Below are 21,803 nucleotides of genomic sequence, written 5' to 3'. Positions count from 1 at the left end.
TTACAGTTATTACAATTCAATCGAATGGCAAGTTGGCTTGCTGATTGACGTGACATCGGTGGTTGGCTAACGTTACAGCCGCGAGACAGCTTCATTGTTAGCTAGCTAGTTAGCTGACGTCATTGCTTTTGTCTAGCTAAGTAAAACTGTTTTATTGTTTGGCTTGCGATAGTGTTGTAACTTGTCATTGGCTTTCAAAGGTTGTTCTGAAGTGCGAAATGCAAAACAAACTGTTTTTTATATTGTGTGGAAAAGGGGCCAGAGCCAGCTAACGTTACGGTCATTTCCAGAAAATGTCATACTAAAATCTGATGTATAAACTGTGCAATACCGTTGTAAATTGGCTAATACGTTTTATAACCACTAACGTTAATTTGAATGTCACGTTATAGCTAACTAGTTTACGTTAATTATTTTTGATAGCTAAACACTGCCAGCAAAACTACCAGTGATCTAAAAAGGAACTGCACACATTCAGATTTAGGGTGTGTTTGTAAATTCAATCTGCAGTGCCAGAATGCGCTCTATGCGTTCGTAAATTCAGATGGTCCGTTCGTAAATTCAGAGCGTTCAGAGTGCACACACTGGAAGGTCAGACTGAGGAGTAGGGTTGATCCGAGCGTTCTGACCTCACAACAGCAGTCAAGCACCCAAGCTAGTTGGCTAGCTACTTCCAGACACAAATGAGAACATCTCGCCCTAGCAGTGCTGGTTAGGCTGTTTTTATCAGTGGAGGTTGCTGAGGGGATGACAGCTCACAATCATGGCTGGAATGGAGTCAATGGAGTGGGATCAACCACATGGAAACCATGTCTTTGTGTTTGATACAATTCCATTGACTCTATTCCAGCCATTATGAGCTATCCTCCCCTCAGCAGCCTCCTGGTTTTTGTTACCCAGAGTGTTGGTGACTAATTGTGCTGCTGACAATTGAATGTGTTTTTGCCTATTTTTATTGTCACCTGCCGTATTTAACAGGTGTTGAGCATTCGTAAATTCCTTAGTTATTCTGAGCTCTGGCACACTCGTCTGAAATCGGAGTAGATAGCCAGAATAAATTTACGAACGCACCCTTAGTACTTGAAATTCGACTGAAGGAATCTGTGATGACTAATGCCAAGTTGTTTGGAATGATGGTAATTAACATAATATACCTGTGGAGTGGCTTGATCAAACTACTCCTAGCCCTGGCCCCTGCATGTCAGAGACTAAACGCTATACTTGTCCTGGGCCTGTATTAAAGGATGTCGGAGAAGGAGTGATGATTTTAGGATCAGTTTAGCCTTTTAGATCATGATGAATAAGATGACATGGACGGGGGGGGGCTGATTCTTGATCAGCACTCCTACTCTGATGCACATTTTGATTTAAATTGCTCTTTGCAATTGGAATTGCTGTCCCAGTCCTGTCCTACCAACATGATGACCCCTATAATTACAAACACTCAAAGAAATGATAACTGCTATGTTTTTTAAATTCCCATTCAGATCCCAATAATGCTGTCTTTTGTAATGGATTACCCTGGGTGGAATCTACAACTCTTGGACCCTGGCTAGACCCGATGTCTGCCATTACTATAGGTAAGCCCAGATAATGTTTTTATAATATGGGCTTTAGCACCAGATGCCTCTGCTTACCATTCAGCATTAAGGAGTTATAGGGTTAAGGCCCTGTGACAGACTAGCATACTTTCCAGCGGTAAGCTGTGATCATGACTCTCAGTTCCATTAAATTACACATGAGTCATTTGGATGAAGGCATCTTCTGTACAAGGGAGTTTTGTTAAGAGCGGCGACGCTCAGTCTGAACATTAACACGTATGCGGTACAGTTTTGGAAGCATAAGGACCTTATCTTTCACATCAGGGAAATACATTTCACAAAACAAAAGGTTACATTTATACACACTGTTTAATAATATATATTTTTAAAATCTCCCCCTTCGATATTGTCTCATTGCTGCAGCTCCCCAATGGGCTCTGGAGTGAAGGTCGAGTCATGCATCCCCTGAAACATGACCGGCCAAACTGCGCTTCTTAACAACACCGGCATCCGGCCCGCCACAAGTAGTTGCTAGAGCGCGATGAGCCAAGTAAAGCCCCACCTGGCCAAACCCTCCCCTAATCCAGACGACGTTGAGCCAATTGTGTTCCGCCCTATCGGACTCCCGATCACGGCTGGTTGTGATACAGCCCGGGTTCGAACCCATGTCTGTAGTGACACCTCTATCACTGTGATGCAGTGCCTTAGACCGCTGCGCCACTCGGGGAGGCCCCGATACACACCTTTTTTTATAGGGTTAAGATTCCCACACAGCCATATTTCCATGTTACAGCACTTGTTTACGGAAACAGATGGAAGACAGTGGACTAGGGCTAATTAGCTGTCTGCGTCTTCGGAGACGCAGTTTGTAAACGGAAGATGGACGCCATAAACGTGTTGTCACTGAAAAATACTGTTGGCTGCAACTTAGTTAAAACGGTGTACAGTAAGTATGTATTTTGCATTTGTGAAGTTGTTTTGATATATGAAAGAGGGATTTATGTTTCTAGAATGATACCGTTATTAAGAAATGATTCACGTTAGATGGGAGTATTGGCTGTTTTGGCTTCTAGAGCCAAACAGAACATGTAAGGTCCTTGGACTAAGGAGTAAGGTTAGGCTCCTTTAGTCCAATATTGGGCTTACATTAAAGAAACTGGAGATGGGTCCATAGGGCAGGAGCCTCTCTGGCTTTGAAAAGGCTTACTTATTCAAGGACCAGAACCTTTTGTTTTGAGATTCTTCATTTTCCCAAATATTAAAATTACTGTGGGACACACAGAGGACCCACACAGTTCTGTTGGAGAGGGTCATTGTTCTAGGATTGATCACAAGAGGGTGACATTTTTTAACTTTGAAAATACTTTTGGAAGCTTTTCAGTTTTTACCTTACTGGTAATTTAGTCACTAATTTAGTGAATGATTAGCTTATTTTACATTTATAATATAGTTATTTAAAAAAAACTTGTTCATGCTTCATCTCAAGGGTTTTATTTTATTATACATGTTTTATAGGAACTAGGTGTTATCACTGCATCAGCAAGATACAGCAAACCCCCTCTAAATGTACAAATCACACGTAAAGCAGGAGAAGAATGTGCATGATACACCATGTACACTCTTTTACCTAATTTGCACACACTGTATATAGATTTTTTTATATTGTGTTATTGACTGTACGTTTGTTACTGTGACAATTCAGAATTATTTAGTCACTGATGATGAATTGGCAAATGTAGGCTATTTAGTTTGCAATCAATATTTGAAATATTCTGTAGTGTCAATGCCCCTTTGTTATTGCAATCCCAAATGTAACCTGAATCTTAGAGTTAACTAGTTCTCCAAATTGTTTTATTTACTTGTTTACTTTTGGGGCACTGGGAGGGTGGAGGGGGCGCTTCGCCCCACCCCCACCGTCGCGCACGCGCTCGGAACCGTGTGGGAATGGCTGTTCGATGATCGGTGGGTTGGGCTGCTCTGTGCGAACGGAGCGTTATAAAGAGTTTTTAATGTCCGCCATGTTGGCCATGGCGTACTCAACCACCGATAGACAGCGAAGCCTCTGAAAAAATAGACCGAAAGAGAGCGACCAAGATCCGGGCCTTCCCGGCTCCGTTCGACGCCCTAAATATAGTTTTCAACCAGTCGAACCGTAGATTCCTGAAAAACAACAGAGTCACCCATGAAAGCGCAACTCGAGACCGTTGTGATTTTTTTGGAGATCGGTTAGATTTATGTTGCATCTCGAATTATAAAAAATGAGTAAATTGTCGTTTCGGGCACGGGCGCTGGACGCGTCCAAGCCACTACCCGTCTTCCGATGTGAGGATTTACCAGACCTGCACGAATATGCATCTATTAACCGGGCAGTGCCGCAGATGCCGACGGGGATGGAAAAAGAAGAGGAATCGGTATGTTTTATAGTTCGAAAATCTGAGAATAAACACGTAAACTTATTTTTATATTTTGAGAGGTGTTACTTTTTTTCTGCGCAAGTTTGCACAAAATGGCCGCCAATTGTATTTTCTAAAAGACGACGAAAATGTGGTGTAGATACCATGCTAATAATACATTAATACACTTTACAGATCACTACGAGTTATTATTTCTATATATTATACTATATTCTGGTTTTAACTGGTTGTTTTCGCGTGAGATGATTTTCAAAGTACAAAGGAATCACGTGACTTCCGTCAATCCGACATTTTGTTGTCAGTCTTTGGGATGGGCCTTGTGTTGGCGTAATGGCAAAGGACCGGTGCAAGGGGGAGCTAAATATCGGAAATTATATATGCCCTCCAACTGTGTCTGTAGGATGATGGCGATACTGGGGGGGGGGGGTGAAAACATTGTGTGCCTTGCGTGGATAGTCTGTCTTTTCATAAGTGTGCGCTCCAGATAGACTATACATTGACTCACAGGTTGATCTGTTGAATTATTATAAATTAGCGCGCCAACGAATGCATGAGAGCAATGGCTGCACAGTTTTGCTTTACTTTCAATAAGCATATGGTTGGCTGTATACAATTAGTATTTTGCTGGGCACCTCTAGGTTCATATTTGGCTTCACGCTCAAGGATTCAAGTCCCAGCAAGTGTTGGCGAGGCACGTGGCCTTGTTATGATGTGGACGTTTGTACCTGTCAATATGACATGTAGCCTCTGTTTTTGGTTTTCCGCTGTCATGTCTCATGGGCCGGTCTGTGTTTACATTTCAGTGCACTAACTTGTATAGCCAGCTTTGTAGTTGATTAGTTTAAAAAATAATATTGTATCCATATTTTATACATGCCATGCTTCAGTTGAAACCTGTTTCTAGTGATTGCCTACCTACACTGTTTGATGCTCTAAGGTAAGATTCTCCCACTCCCTGCAGACCAGGTGTCTAAAATACAATTTTTATTTCACCCTTTGTACTTTACTGTATTTATACATAGGATATCGCATTTCAACTGAAGTTTTTTTTTTTTTTATCGCTGGGGGACTACTTTAATTGCACATTTCGACTTGAATGTGTTGATTTATTTATGGCGGGACCAGGCCAGCACATGTCTTCTTGACATTCCTCTGTGACACAATGTATCTTAATGCTCTGAGGCTCACAGCAGAAGTCCCAGCATCGGGACTCTTCACAAAGAAGTCTCCACTCCATTCTTATGTTGCATAATAGAGGCACATAACAATAGGAGTGGTCTGTTTATTTATGCAGTATACTGTGCACAAGCACCCTGTCAAAGGGGAGCTGTCGGGCAACAGACAGCTTCTCAGTGACTGGCGTGGGAAATGAGATAAGCATGGTATCCACCTTATGTCACAAAGTTGTTTTTAATGGATGTTTTGGGTGGGGGAATCGATGTTCTAGCTTGCGCTATGCGTGTGCCTTATTCCAATTGATTGCTCATTAGACTAATTTTTCAACCTGGCTGGTCAACTTTTAATAACTGTGAACTGTGTCAGTCCACACTGCCAATGTTTGTTGGGTGAACTCACTGTCACCGGGTCAATGTCTGAGACATGATGCAGAGGGAATTGGAGGGATGTGTTTTGTCTGAGTGCCAGTTTTGCTTGAACACACAGATGTTGGCAGTCGACCAGTTTCTCACTGCTATGACCGCATTCACCTGGAATGTGTTGTGTGATGGGCTAGCCTACCTGACCCAAATCTCCGCTGTGGTGAAGCCGAAATCAGGTGTAGAATGGTTTCACCACGAATGCGTGACTACCTATGAACTGTTATCCTTTGAGAGAGTCAGATGGTTTTTGCCTCTCAAATAGCACCCTACTCCCTATGTAGTGCACTTATTTTGACCAAGGCCCATAGGGCTCTGGTCAGAAGTACTGCACTATATAGGGAAATGGCTGTACTTTGAGGGGGAGATGGTATGTGTCTGAATCCCATAGATGTGTTGAGCCTTGGTGAGATTAGCACAGGGGCTGTATTTATCAAGAGTATCAGAGTAGAAAGGCTGATTTGGGATTAGTTTTTCCTTGTAGATCACAATGAATAAGATTACATGGACTGAAAGGGACCTGCTCCTAGATCAGCACTCCTACCCTGAGACGCGCATTATATATGTCCCCAGATGGTTTCAGGAAACAATTTATAGAAGTAGCTGTGTAGGCCACTTCTTAGTCTCACAGTAGTGAAGTTACATAACCAGTTCTTCTCTCCAGACATGCTCTGTGTGTATCCCAAATGGCACCCTATACAGTGACCTACTTTTCACCAGGTCCCATAGGGCTCTGGTGAAGAGTAATGCACGGTGTGTTTTGTTTTTTGGTACTCATCCAGAGTCTAACAGTAGTAAAGTTCTGAATTCTACTCTCTAGACGTTCGCTTATTCTCCGTGGCCCCGTCATTCAATCCCTGCCCCCTGTGGCAGGCCATGTTAAGTGACATTTACAGCGGCTGGGACAGTAGCTGCCTGGTAGGCAGGAAGGACAAGAGGAGCAGCCGTGGGCCCCCAGAGAAGACCTGACGGTGATCGATACACATTTTAAGGGATAGCCTATTTCTAAACTGTTGTGGTCTGTAGGAGGAAGAGGCGGATTTATCCTCTGCGAGCCCATTGCCAATGCTAGGGAAGTAGCCTATACAAAGGGAGTGTTTTGATTAAATTTAGTAGTGCTCACAAGCCAAAAGTGGTCCCTAACGCAACCCCTCTGAGTCAGAGTTGTGGGGGTTGCCTTAATCGACATTCATGTCATCAGCTCCCAGGGAGCAGTTGTTGTTGGGGGTTAACTGCCTTGCTCAAGGGCAAAACGTCAGATTTTTGGGTTACTGGCCCAACACACTTAACCACTAGGCTACCTACTACGTCAAATATGTGCACCACGTCATTGCTCTGCTTTGGTGGGTGCATCTTGCTAGCTGTCACTCATATGGCCAGGGGCTGAAGCTCATTGGTTGAACTCCAATTGTTAGGAGATTGGCACACATGGGGGAACATGGTGCAGCACAGCTTCCAGAAAAATGGTTGCTTTCAAACTAGGGATTTTGTGTTGGAGGTAAAACAGTAATTCTGATCAAAGATTATGCATATATGAACTACACATTGACAAATCCAGCCCAAAATAGAAGGTAAAATAATGCTTAGTAATCACCGAAGTTTCGGACGTGTCCTTACGTTTGGCAGCAATTGTACTTTTTCCCCCCAAGGCTGCAGTTCTAGGCCGATATAAAACATCTTATAGAGGAGAATAATCAGCTTTTGAATGCAGTGTTTTAGCTTGCTCATGCTATGCTCACTGAGGAAAAAACCTCCTGCAAGTATGCAAGAGACAAAGTAAACGGCTGTGTCTGAAATGGTATCCTATTCCCTATATAGTGCACTACTTTTGACCAGAGCTCTGGTCAAGGCTTTGAATGAGTGCAATGGGAACTGAAAATACTGAAGTGTCTAGAAGCTGCGTAGCCTATATCGGAGCTGGCCTTTGGAGCAGATTCCAGAGTGCTGAAAATGAAAAATGTAATTGGTTGTCAACAGTCATTTTCTCAGCAATCCTTGGAGTAGGCTAACAGTCTCTTGATTCCTATGCAAACCACATCTATTGTAATGTAGAACAAACTTGCAGGGAAGTGCACTATTCTCAGCCCTTGGGAGAGTAAGGTTGCATCACGATTCTCCACACTTTTTCCAAAGTGTGCACTCCCAGTCATGGATTTAATGTAGTACCAATTGGCTGGAGGAAGATACCATGACGGAGTGTGCAATTGCAGTCTTTGGTAGAAGGGTGTAGAATTGAGACATAGCCAAAGATTTCTGTAGTGTAGTGGGGACTTAAGGCATCGATTTAGCCTCTCTGTGTGTGCTGTAGCCAAGGCAAACCTGCAGGTGACTCTGTCCATGTAGGATTACTAATATTCTGGGTTGGGCAGCAGAGATGGTGTTCGTTGCTTTGTATGGGAAGGGTTCTGTTCCTCTTCACCTACGCTACCGCCAACCCTTTGCAACAAGAGAGAAGTAGGTTTGAGCGGAATCTAGATTTTCATATCGTCATTCTCTCATCCCGGGATTTATGGTATTACCGGCATAGCACACACGGGTCACAAAAATGCAGGAGTAGACAGCCAAATCATGCTCATAAAGTTATATAAGTATAGCTAGTAGCTACCGAATGTTATTTTCGGTGAGTGGACATTTACAAGGGAAATTGTGCAAATAAACAAAGTTGTGACGCATGCATTTCTGAAGGAAGAGCATCATGTGTACACTGAGCAGATGGGAGAAGAACAGAGAAGGGGAAAAAACTCTAGGAAGCACAGGGAAAAAATGGCAACTGTACAGCACTCATCCAGAGCTCTAACTTCTGGCAGAAAGTGATTTATAAGATATCTGATGGCAAACATTAAGTAGTGAATTGCATACAGGTGTGACTTAATCACCTCACGTGCGCCGCACAACCGACACTTGCTGATAGATATAGAACACTACGGACTCACCAGCTCGCTTTCTCCTGTTGTGCTAATTACAAACACATGACTGGCTAAACTGTTCTGGGGAACCACAGTAAGCTTCATAATGTGATGGGTGAAATTAATGCTAACATATTGCACAAGTTGACTGCAGGTATTTAACTTAAGTAGCTACAAATGTTCAAAGTTATTGTAAGAAAAAGTTTTGATGGTATTGAAAAACCGTCCCGTTGCTTTTTCCAAATACCCCGGTATACTGCCCAAGCCTAGAGAGAAGCTCACTTTATTTAGCATATACAACTAGGGCTGTGATTGTCATGGAATGTTGAGGGTTATTGGTAATATTGTGGTGATTTGGTTGTTTTAAGAGGAAATACTGTGGTGATTGGTCAAATTTGCAAGCCCTCGTAATAGTGGTGGTGAGGAGTAGGAGCTCTGCCGTACCGTACCCTTTGTGTCCAGAAGTAATTTAGCCATTCATTGTAGTCATGCTCTGTAGAGTTGCTGTTTTCTTGTGTCAATTAACCCGTGACATTCCTGGATTACTCATTATATTAATGAAGTCTGATTTTAACCTTTCTAGGACACACGTTCCGCTAGCGGAACCCCTCGACAACATTCCGCTGAAAAGGCAGCGCGGGAATATCATTTTTTTTTTTTTTAGTATGTAACTTTCACACATTAACAAGTCCAATACAGCAAATGAAAGATAAACATCTTGTTAATCTACTAATCGTGTCCGATTTAAAAGAAAGAAAAATGCTTTACAGCGAAACACAACATATGATTATGTTAGATCACCGCCAAGTCCAAAAAACACAGCCATTTTCCCAGCCAAAGATAGGAGTCACAAAAAGCAGAAATAGAGAGAATTATTCACTAACCTTGGATCTTCATCAGATGACACTCATAGGACATCATGTTACACAATACATGTATGTTTTGTTCTATAATGTGCATATTTATATCCAAAAATCTCAGTTTACATTGGCGACATGTTCAGAAATGCCTCCCAAATATCTGGAGAAATTGCAGAGAGCCACATCAAATAACAGAAATACTCATCATAAACTTTGATGAAAGATACATGTTTTACATAGAATTAAAGATACACTTGTTCTTAATGCAACCGCTGTGTCAGATTTCAAAAACTTTACGGTAAAAGCAAACCATGCAATAATCTGAGACGGCGCTCAGATAGAAACAACATTTCTCCGCCATGTTGGAGTCAACAGAAATACGAAATCACATTATAAATATTCCCTTTGATCTTCATCAGAATGCACTCCCAGGAATCCTAGTTCCACAATAAATTTTTGTTTTGTTCGATAATGTCCATTATTTATGTCCAAGTAGCTACTTTTGTTAGCACGTTTAGTACACATATCCAAACACGCTCGTCCAGGGGAACGAAAACTTCAAGAAGTTATATTACAGGTCGAATAAACTTGTCAAACTAAGTATAGAATCAATCTTTAGGATGTTATCATAAATATTCAATAACATTCCAACCGGAGAATTCCTTTTGTGTTTATAGAAGTAATGGCTCTCTGCCAGACCACTGACTCAAACAGCTCCCATCCGGCTCAACATCACAGTAGAAGCTTCATTCAACGTTCTACAGACTGTTGACATCTCGTGGAAGCCGTAGGAAGTGCAAACAGATCCATATCCCACTGCGATTTCAATAGGCGATGAGTTAAATCGACCAGCCTCATAATTCCCACTTCCTGATTGGATTGTTTCTCAGGTTTTTGCCTGCCATATGAGTTCTGTTACTCAGACATCATTCAAACAGTTTTAGAAACTTCAGAGTGTTTTCTATCCAATACGAATAATAGCATGCATATATTAGCATCTGGGACAGAGTAGGAGGCAGTTCACTCTGGGCACGCTATTCGTCCAAAGTGAAAATGCTGCCCCCTATCCCTAAAAAGTGAATCAACAAATACAACATTACATTTTAAAACGTTAAGGGTACAAGACTGTGTATATATATCTGGCTAATATTGAGTTGCACCCTGCCCCTTTTCCCCTCGGAACAGCTTAAATTGGTCAGGGCATGGAATCTACTAGCTGTTGAAAGCGTTCCACAGCGATGCTGGCCCATGTTGACTCCAATGCTTCCGACAGTTGTCATGTTAGCTGGATATCCTTTGGGTGGTGGACCATTCTTGATACACACTGGAAACTGTTGAGTGTGAACCCAGCAGCGTTGCAGTTCTTGACACAAACCGGTGCGCCTGTCACCTACTTCCATACACTGTTCAAAGGCACTTAAATCTTTTGTCTTGCCCATTCACCCTCTGGTTGTGTCTATACTTGACACTTACATGAGATTTCCACTATCAGAATATGAATATTGCATTGAAAAGACAGGTCTAGATGCACAAAAGTCGCTTTGTGGTCTGATTGTGTTCAGATCTGGCTGACCACTTCAAAAGGTGGTCAGGGATGCATTGCGTCCAGACTGAGGAGAAATCCGCACACAATCAGCTACCGAAAGCATATACAGTGGGTGACGTCATCAGCACTCCTCCCACAAGTCTCCAGAAATTATGCTAACCCATTTGCAAGTGTTGCTTGCTAAGTACAGAGGTTAGCTACAGTAGTTAGCTACTGCCATCAGTATCATCAACCGTTTTGTAAAATGCATTTGAATCTGGACACACTTTGGACACAGACACGTTTAAATGTCGGTGTAGATGCATGACATGTTTGAAATTCCATGATCAGAATACTGTATGTGTCGAACTGCTTTGCTTTATCTTGGCCCGGTCGCAGTTGCAAATGAGAACTTGTTCTCAACTAGCCTACTAGCCTATTTTAAAAAAAAATTAAAAAAAAAAAAAAAAAGAATACTAAAGCTGCATGAACTCTAGTCTAGACACGGCTTCTGAATGGCACACATAGACAATCCATGTCTCGATTGTCTCGAGGCTTAAAAACTGGTCTCCAACTACACTGATTCTTGAAGTGGAATTAGTAAGGGATCAGACCTGGTCAGTCTCATGGAAAGAGCAGGTGTTCTTAATGTTTTGTTTACTTAGTGTATATGCTGGGAATTGTTGATCAATCGTGGAATCCTGGAGGGGACTAACTATGGTTTCATCCCAAATGGCACTCTATTCCTTATAGTGCACTACTTTTGACCAGAGGCTCGGGCGCTGGTTGAAAGTATGGAATGGTGTGCCATTTGGTACACACACACACTAGGCCCCTCAACTCTTGACCTTAAAACAAGTCCCACCAGTTTATTTTCTTCCATTGTTCCCCTCTAATCAGGGACTGATGTAGACCTTGGACAACAGGTGGGTGCCATTTAATTATCAGGTAGGACACAACCAGCAGACTCCTGACCTCGTAGGGGTAAGATTTGAATACCCCTGCACTAGGCTATAAATTGTAATCCAGTCAGTGGTTAGGCCTATTTCCCATGGGTATGAATGCCATTATTTTCAAATTGGCACCATCTAACTCGGTCATAGAATACCTGCATAATTAAATATTTTGTGGTATGTTGCAGACAGCAATTTGTTTCCATAATGTCCTTTCAAAGCGGTGACCAAGTTCCGTAAACGAATCATTGTACCTGTGTAGATGAAGGAGATTTGACTGCTGCTGACAATGAAACACTTTTCTGGACTCTAGTTGGAAGTGAATGACATGTGTCCCAGATGACACCCTGTTCATTATATAGCACACTACTTTTGACTATGGCCCAAGTATTCCATATGTAGTGCAGTACTAGTGCACTAAATAGGGAATTGGGTGCCATTTGGGATGCAGCCAGTGAGACCGCAGAGCAAACTGAAGCTTGCCTAGGGACCCCAGAGCAGAGGAGTGGCACAGTGAAACCATAATCGCACACTCCGGAGAGATTATGTACAAATCTGGGACCACGCTGTGCTGCTGCTGTCTTGACAGGCTGCCAATGGCACAATGCCCAGGTCTGAGAGCCAGAGGCCCGTTAGTTTTACTACTGTCAGACGAGTACCCCCCCCCCCCCCCCCCCCCGGCGCTTTTCCTCAGGACACAAATCCTATTTAGGTTATGGTAATTCATCTTAAAAGAACATGCAACTCGAGGATGCAGCAGCGTTTCAAGTTGTACTGGTCGTATACACGGGGTACGCATATTATACATTGTCCAACAAAATGCTTACTTGCAGGTTCCTTCTCGACAATGCAACCAGAATTAATAAATGATAAGAATACTTACATAAAGTAAATTTTATCATGAGTATAACACAGGAAGGCACAATTTATAGTCCAATTTTACACGTGTATTGGGGATGGGGTGTAATGTATGAACTGAGCGGTATAATAAGTAGGCTTGGGCGGTTTACCGGGGTATTTCGATAAAGCCGCCCGCAATGCTTTTTCAATACTGTTGAAACTATTTCTGAAGTTGTTTTAATACATTTTTATATTTGTAACTACTTTTTAAGTACCTGCAGTCAACTTGTGCAATAAGTTAGGAAATAAAGTTCATTGCTTTCTTCATTTCACCTGTCACATTATGAATTTTACGGTAGTCCAGTCACGTGGTGTTTGTTTACAAGCGCACAACGATGAGAGACCTTGTGAGTCATTCACTGTTGTGCAGCATGCGCCAGGTGATCTAATTATATTATGGAATACACAAATGTTTGCCAGCTAGCTATCTTAACTATTAACTGTCTAAAATGTACTAAATGCTCAGAAGTCGTGCATTTGGTAAGCTAATTTAGTAGCTAAGTGGTAAGCATCTTCCAAAATCAAGCTTTCGCATGGTAACAGCAGAGGATCCTCTCTTGGATCAAGAGCCTTGCTGGTTAATATTTGTTTTGTGCATACAGCAAACTGTGAGTATCATTTTTTTGTTACTTGTATAGTTTAGGCCAGAAACTGTACAAAATGTTCCCAATGACCTAGTTAAAGAAAAGAAGGACCGCATTCTCGAAGCTCAGATGCAATAATTGAGCTCCTAGTGTGCGGCTCTCCTTTTTTCTTTTTCAAGTGTTATACTCCACTAGCCAGCACCTCGCCTAAATAGGTGTTTATTTCACCTCCAGCCCAACGCACTAGTTAGCATTTAATTAGCATTCTCAATGGGATTTTTTAGCATTGCTAACCTTCGGATTACAGAGCATCAGTGGGGTTTGAAAACAGCGGCCCTTGTATTCAGTGCCTGTATTACTGCATATTTCGGGATGGCACAAGGTCGGTATGACAATCTGGATACTGTCTAAGCCGATATTGTCCTTGCCAAAAAAACAGAGACTGATTCTATTTAAAAAGAATTGCAGCCTTTTAACTTCTTATGGCTGCAGGGGCAGTATTGAGTAGCTTGGATGAAAGGTGCCCATAGTAAACTGCCTGCTCCTCAGTCCCAGTTGCGAATATATGCATATTATTATTTGTATTGGATAGAAAACACTGAAGTTTCTAAAACTGTTTGAATGATGTCTGTGAGTAACAGAACTCATATGGCAGGAAAAAACCTGAGAAAAAAATCCAAACAGGAAGTGGGAATTCTGAGGTTGGTCGATTTTTATTGAATACACAGTGGGATATGGATGAGTTTGCACTTCCTACGGCTTCCACTAAATGTCAACAGTCTGTAGAACCTTGTCTGATGCCTCTACTGTGAGGTGGGGCCGAAGGAGACAGGAATTAGTCAGGTGTGCCATGACCTGACCATGCGCGTTCACATGAGGGGGCTCTGTTCCATCGCACGTCTGAAGTCGATGTAATTCTCCGGTTGGAACGTTACTGAAGATTTATGTTAAAAACATTCGATTGATTCAATACATCGTTTGACATGTTTCTACTGACTGTTACGGAACTTTTTGACATTTCGTCAGCTTTTAGTGAAAGTGCTTTCTGACTTTGAATTTGATTATCAAACACGCTAACAAAAATTGCTATATGGACATAAATGATGGACATTACCGAACAAAATGAACATTGGAAGTGGGAGTCCTGGGAGTGCATTCCGACGAAGATCAGCAAAGGTAAGTGAAGATTTATAATGCTTTTTATGAGTTTTGTTGAATGCACAATTTGGCGGGTAACTGTATGGCTTCCTTTTTTGTGGCTGAACGCTGTTCTCAGATTGAATATTGTGCTTTTGCCGTAAAGCTTTTTGAAATCTGACACAGCGGTTGCATTAAGAACAAGTGTATCTTTAATTCTATGTAAAACATGTATCTTTCATCAAAGTTTATGATGAGTATTTGTTATTTGACGTGGCTATCTGTAATTACTTTCGCTATTTTGGAGCCATTTCTGAACATGGCGCCAATGTAAAACCACGATTTGTGGCTATAAATATGCACATAATCGAACAAAACATAAATGTATTGTATAACATGATGTCATCTGAAGTTGTTCAAAGGTTAGTGATTAATTTTATCTCTATTTGTGGGTTTTGTGAAACGTGGTAATCTGTGTTAATGCGACCCTGTATACTGTAACGAGGAGTCAATCCATATAGCCAGTTTTCTGCCACATTTTCTTTTGCGTGCAGGGACCGACATTAATGAAATCCCGCTGGCCCGGGGCCAGTAAAAACGTGTAGGCAAGTGACTCGTCATTCAACTTTTCAGCACATTTTTGCATTCCAGGTCAACATTTACCTGTTCTGTCAGTCTACCATTTGAAGACCAAACACGTCAGTCATGCTATTTCTATTTGAGTAATATGATTGTCTGTTCATTCAAGCACCACCACACTTCCGCGAGTCACAACCACTCGAGCAGTACATGAGTTGATGCCATCACTGCACACGCAAGCTGTCCAGAGCAAAAAGAAGCGCCCATCAATCTACTCGCAGAGCTTATTTTAGGGTGAAAGTGATTTACAAAGTAAACCTTCAATAGTAAACATGCAAGCATTTCCTGAGGAACAATGGAGAGCTTGGTGTATTGCTTTGCAACGTCTATTGAAAAATTTCTTAGGAGCTAGCTACCTGTTTTATGTTTGGATCCCGCAACGCGATTGGCAGCTGGGGCTGCTACGATCTGTCCAGTGATCCTGACGACAAGGCCGGGGTCTAAGGAGTTGTTTGGCGTAGCATCTAGCCTAGATGTTATCAAGTTAGCTAGGTTTTCTTGAGGGCTTGAACACAACCCGTGACATGGTTAGCCATTGTGGCTGGGACCACGGATTGTCCTGGGCTTGTAGCTGTCTAGATCCCTGCTGTGTGTTTTCAATCTTCCCTGTGACCTGCCCTGTCTGGAACTGCTTTGGAGTAAAAGCGTTACCAATGTTGCTACCATGACAAAGACCAAAGCCAGTGGGAGTATCATTTGAGGACAGTGGTGTGCCTCTATCACAGGTGAAGGAACTTTTAAACAGAGTTCTACAATAAGTTGTAACAACTGCAAGTGTTTTGTCCAAATACTGGTGGAGTCAGCTAATAAAATGGACGACCTGACCAGATTTCAGGACCTGAACAGTTTGCACTTCTCTCAGGGTCAGCTCGATGAGTTTAAACAGCAGAACGGCAAGATGACAGCAATCTGTAAGTCATTGAGAGAGGACATCAGTTGTGTATGTAAATCCATGATAACAAGGACGGAGAAATCAGTTTATCTTGAGGGACAATCAAGGTGGAACAACATGAATGTGGAATAAATTGCAGAATCTCCATGAAACCTGGATGGAGTCTAGGGACAAAGTGAGGGAAATGATCTGGAAGAAACTGAAGATGGACCAAAGGAAGATTGATGTGGAAAACCCACCACTGGCCCAGGTGACAGGACCAGGCCAATGGTGGTCAAGTTCCTGAGGTTCAAGAACAAGGTAGTTGTTCTGGGAAGAGCCAAGAACTTGAGAGGAATGTATATCTTCCTCAACGAGGACTATCCAGAAGCTTTGCGCTGAAAGAGGAAAGAACTTATCCCAGCCATGAAAGCTGCCAGAGCGCGTGAGGACATTGCTTACATCTGTAATGACAGTCTCATTGTCCACCCTTCCTCCAAAAAGACTGGAACAGAGAGCCAAGCCTATGGGTTCGTACCGTCAACCCCACAGCGCACACACCAACTGATTTTAATGGACTGCTGAATGTATATTTTGTTCTTTGTTTGCTCTTTTCCATAGCTCTCTGATAAGCTACCCAGGAAAAGGCTGAAATTAGCCCATATTAATATGTAACCTTCCAAATAATGTTCATGAAATCAATAACTTGCTAACATCAGAACATTCATATATTAGCGGTTTCTGAGACTCAGATTGTTAATTTGATACAGCACTAGCAATACAAGGTTGTAATATCTACAGAAGAGACAGGAATGCTTATGGATGTGTTGCTGAATATATATTCAGAGCCATATCCCTGTAATGCTTAGGGGTTGAAGTGTTGTGGTTGAAGGTTCACTTCTAAATAATGTTTGAAATGCTTGATAGTGTATGTGATGTAAACAGAGTTCTACTTTCTTGGGGCCTTGAATATTGACGTGTTTTCATCAAGTGGTCCGCTCAAGAGGAAGCTTCTCACTAATCGGTGCCCATAATCTACCAAGGTGTTTACAAACACTACAGGAACAAGATCATCCACATGTATTGATCACATTTTTACTAATACTGTAGAACCTTGTTCTAAAGCTGTATCTCTACCCATTGGATGCCGATTTCGGGGCTATATCCAGCAAAGCCAAAGTTCCCGATAGCTGGGCCCAAAAGATTTTGCTGTGACTCTTATGTGGATAATGGTAAAAATAGTTGTTGGTCTGTGATTTAATAAGGAGCATTCCGACACTGCACTTGGTGAAATTGCTTCAAATTATTGATAAACATGCATGCACCTGTTAAGAAACTGACTATTAGAACCATTTAAGGCTCCATGGATTGAGGAATTGTAAAACTGTATGGTTGAGAGGCTAACACAGGCTGCACATCTGCCTTACTGCGAATTTAGAAATTATATAACTAAACTCAACAAAAATAATAAACTTATGAAGTCGAGGTCAATGATATAAACTTTTCAATGAAGATTGTGACTCCTCACTGCGTGAACAATAGGTAGGCTAGTAGAGTTTTAATGTCATGTGAACAAGTACAATTAAATGCCTTCTTGCCAGCTCTAAACCCCCAAAATGTAGTACTAGTAATAACATAAGTTAGAACAAGAAATAAGAACACGAAAGTAAGAAGCTACACTGAACAAAAATATAAAAGCAACATGTATTGGATGTTGGAATTGGATGTACCGAAACAAAGCTGAAAATGTGGCCACCATTTGTTCCTGTTCCCAAGAAAGTTAAGGTAACTGAACTCAATGACTATCGCCCCATTGCACTCACTTCTGTCATCATGAAGTGCTTTGAGAGACTAGTCAAAGATCATAACTCCACCCTACCTGATACCCTAGACCCACTCCAATTTGCTTACTGCTCCAATAGGTCCAATGACGATAGTCACACTGCACACTGCCCTATCCCATCTGGACAAGAGGAATACCTATGTAAGAATGCTGTTCATTGACTACAGCTCAGTGTTTAACACTATAGTACCCTCCAAACTTGTCATTAAGCTCGAGACCCTGGGTCTCGACCCCACCCTGTGCAACTGGGTCCTGGACTTCCTGACGGGCTGCCCGCAGGTGGTGACGGTAGGAAACACTGTGGCCCCACAAGGGTGCGGTCTCAGCCCTCTCCTGTACTACCTGTTCACCCATGACTGTGTGCCCATGCACTCTCCCAACTCAATCATCAAGTTTGCAGACGACACTACAGTGGTAGGCCTGATTACCAATAACGACAAGACGGTCTACAGGGAAGTGGTGAGGGCCTTCGGAGTGTGGTGTCAAGAAAGTAATCTCTCACTCAACATGAACAAAACAAAGGAAATGATCGTAGACTTCAGGAAACAGCAGAGGGAGCACCCCCCCACCATCCACTTCGACAGGACAGTAGTGAAGGTGGAAAGCTTCAAGTTCCTTGGCGTTCACATCACAGACAAACTGAAATGGTCCACCCACACAGACAGGGTGGTGAAGGAGAAAAGGCGCCTCTTCAACCTCGGGAGGCTGAAGAAATTTGGCTTGTTATCTCACACAATCTTTTACAGATGCACAATTGAGAGCATCCTGTCGGGCTGTATCACCGCCTGGTATGGAAACTGCACCGCCCTCAACCGCAAGGCTCTCCAGAGGGTAGTGCGGTCTGCTCAACGCATCACTGGGGGCAAACTACCTGCCCTCCAGGACACCTACACCACCCGATGTCACAGGAAGGCCAAAAAGATCATCAAGGACAACAACCACCCGAGCCACTGCCTGTTCACCTTGCCTTCATCCAGAAGGCAAGGTCAGTACAGGTGCATCAAAGCTGGGATCGAGAGACTGAAAAACAGCTTCTATCTCAAGGCCATCAGACTGTTAAACAGCCATCACTAACATAGAGGCTGCCGCCAACATAGTCTCAAATCTCTGGCCACTTAAATTAATGGACTTAATATAGGTGTCACTTTAAATCACACCACTTAATAATGTTTACATATCCTACATTACTCATCTCATATGTGTATATACTGTATTCTACACCATCTACTGCATCTTGCCTATGCCGCACGGCCATCGCTCATCCATATATTTATATGTAAATATTCTTATTCATCCCTTTACATTTGTGTGCATAAGGTAGTTGTGAACTTGTTAGATATTACTGCGTAGTCTGAACTAGAAGCACAAGCATTTCGCTTCACTCACATTTAACATATGCTAACCATGTGTAGGTGACGACAAATTTTATTTGATGTCCCAGTACTTCCATGGCCTGCATACCTACCAGACGTGTCACCCATTGAGCATGTTTGGGATGTTCTGGATCGAAGTGTACGATAGTGTTCCATTACCCGTCAATATCAGCAACATCGCACAGCCATTGAAAAGTGAGACAACGTTCCACAGACCACAATCAACAGCCTGATCAACTCTGCGAAGGAGATGTGCCGCGCTGCATGAGGCAAATGGTGGTCACACCAAATACTGACAGGTTTTTTGATCCAGACCTACATTTTTTTTAAGGCAGATTTTTTTTTTTTTCAATTGGCTTATTTCCTTATGAACTGTAACTCAAATCTTTGAAATTGTAGCGTTTTATTTTATGTATACTATACATGGAGTACCAGTCAAGTTTGGACAACTACTCATTTAAAGGGTTTTTCTTTATTTTTTACTAAATTCTACAATGTAGAATAATAGTGGAAACCGAACTATGAAATAACACATGGAATCAAGTAGTAACTAAAGTGTTAAACTAATCAAAATATATTTGAGATTCTTTAAATGTGGCCTTGATGACAGCTTTGCGCATACTCGGCATTCCCTCAACCAGATTCACCAGTCTTGAAGGCAAACACACGATTGCATTTGTTATTTCATAGTTTGGATATCTTCACTAGTCTACAATGTAAAAATAAAGAAACACTTGAATGAGTAGGTGTATCCTAACTTTTTGACCGGTATGTATTCAAACTCTTTGCTATGAGACTCGAAATTGAGCTCCGTTGCATCCAGTTTACATTGTTTCATCCTTGATGTTTCTACAACTTGATTGGAGTCCACCTGTGGTAAATTAAATTGATTGGACATGATTTGGAAAGACAGGATTGTGTCGAGGCACAGATCTGGAGAAGGGTACCAACAAAATTGTGCAGCATTGAAGGTCCCCAAGAACACAGTGGCCTCCATCATTCTTAAATTGAAGAAGTTTGGAACCACCAAGACTCTAACTAGAGCTGGCTGCCTGGACAAACTGAGCAATCGGGGGAGAAGGGTCTTGGTTAGGGAAGTGACAGAGCTCCAGAGTTTCTCTGTGGAGATGGGGCAACTTTCCCCAAGGACAACATTCTCTGCAGCACTTCACCAATCAGGCCTTTTTATGGTAGAATGGTCAGACAAAGCCACTCTTCAGTAAAAGGCACATGACATCCCATTTGGAGTTTGGCAAAAGGCACCTAAAGGACTCTTAGGCCATGAGAAACATGATTCACTGGTCTGATGAAACCAAGAATGAGGTCTTTGGCCTGAATGCAAAGACTGGGCAGGGACTGGGAGACTAGTCAGGATCGAGGCAACGATGAACGGAGCAATGTACAGAGATCCTTGATGAAAACCTGCTCAGGGCCTCAGACTGGGGCGACGGTTCCCCTTCCAACAGGACAACGACCGTAAGCACACAGCCAAGACAATGCAGGAGCGGGACAAGTCTCTGAATGTCCTTGAGTGGCCCAGCCAGAGCCCGGACTTGAACCTGATTGAACATCTCTGGAGAGTCCTGAAAATTGCTGTGCAGCAACGCTCCCCATCCAACCTGACAGAGCTTGAGAGGATCTACAGAGAAGAATGGGAGAAACTCCCCAAATACAGGTGTGCCAAGCTTGTACCGTCATACCTAAGACTCCTCGGGGCTGTGAATACTGCCAAAGGTGCTTCAGCAAAGTACTGTTTAATTGTTCTGAATACTTATGTAAATGTGATTTTTTTTTAAATTTATTAGCAAACATTTCTAAAAACCTGTCTTTGCTTTGTCATTATGGGGTAAAGCCAGTAAAAATACAGAGCGCCAAATTCAAATAAATTACTATTAAAAATCCAACTTTCATGAAATCACACATGAAAGACACCAAATTAAAGCTACACTTGTTGTGAATCATGTCTGATTTCAAAAGGGATTTACGGTGAAAGCACACAACGATTATGTTAGGTCAGTACATAGCCACAGAAAAACAGAGCCATTTTTCCAGCCAAAGAGAGGAGTAACAAAAAGCAGAAATAGAGAAAATTAATCACTAAACTTTGATCTTCATCAGATGACACTCATAGGACTTCATGTTACACAATACATGTATGTTTTGTTCGGTAAAGTTCATATTTATATCCAAAAATCTGAGTTTAGGCGGGACGCTACTGTCTCACTTGGCCAAAAGCCAGAGAAAATGCAGTGCCATATTCAAATAAATTATTATAAAAATCAAACTTTCATTAAATCACACATGAAAGATACCAAATTAAAGCTACACTGGTTGTGAATCCAGTCAACATGTCAGAATTCAAATAGGCCTTTCTGTGAAAGCAAACGATGCTATTATCTGAGGCTAGCACCATTGTAAACAAAGAGAAGCATATTTCAACCCTGCAGGCGCAACTCAAAACGCAGAAATAAAAATATAATTCATGCCTTACCTTTGACGAGCTTCTGTTGTTGGCACGCCAATATGTCCCATAAACATCACAAATGGTCATTTAGTTCGATTAATTCTGTCGATTTGGCGCGTTTGATCCAGAAAAACACCTGTTCCAACTTGAGCAACGTGACTACAAAGTATCTCAAAGGTTACCTGTAAACTTTGCCAA

At 42.1% G+C, this 21,803-nt stretch overlaps 1 protein-coding gene across 4 annotated transcripts in view; it reads left to right on the top strand.

Annotated features, from left to right (window-relative positions):
* LOC139559759 (enhancer of polycomb homolog 1-like) overlaps positions 1 to 21,803 on the top strand; it is a 46,990-nt gene that overhangs the window by 356 nt on the left and 24,831 nt on the right. Inside the window, exons 2-3 of one of the 4 annotated variants that reach the window (XM_071376092.1) lie at positions 1,488 to 1,580; positions 1,965 to 2,487. Coding sequence is in view for 2 of the 4 variants with exons in the window: in XM_071376089.1 (XP_071232190.1) it covers positions 3,800 to 3,952 (153 nt within the window). In the remaining 2 variants the exon portion in view is untranslated. Of the gene's footprint in view, positions 1 to 1,487; positions 1,581 to 1,964; positions 2,488 to 3,464; positions 3,953 to 12,977; positions 14,455 to 21,803 lie in introns of those variants that run through there. The other 3 variants (XM_071376091.1, XM_071376089.1, XM_071376090.1) reach the window with 3 other exon arrangements.

Source organism: Salvelinus alpinus, chromosome 30 (genome assembly GCF_045679555.1).
Source record: "Salvelinus alpinus chromosome 30, SLU_Salpinus.1, whole genome shotgun sequence".
Taxonomy (NCBI): domain Eukaryota; kingdom Metazoa; phylum Chordata; class Actinopteri; order Salmoniformes; family Salmonidae; genus Salvelinus; species Salvelinus alpinus.
Note: the sequence above shows the minus strand (reverse complement) of the source record. Positions and strands in the feature narration are given on the sequence as shown.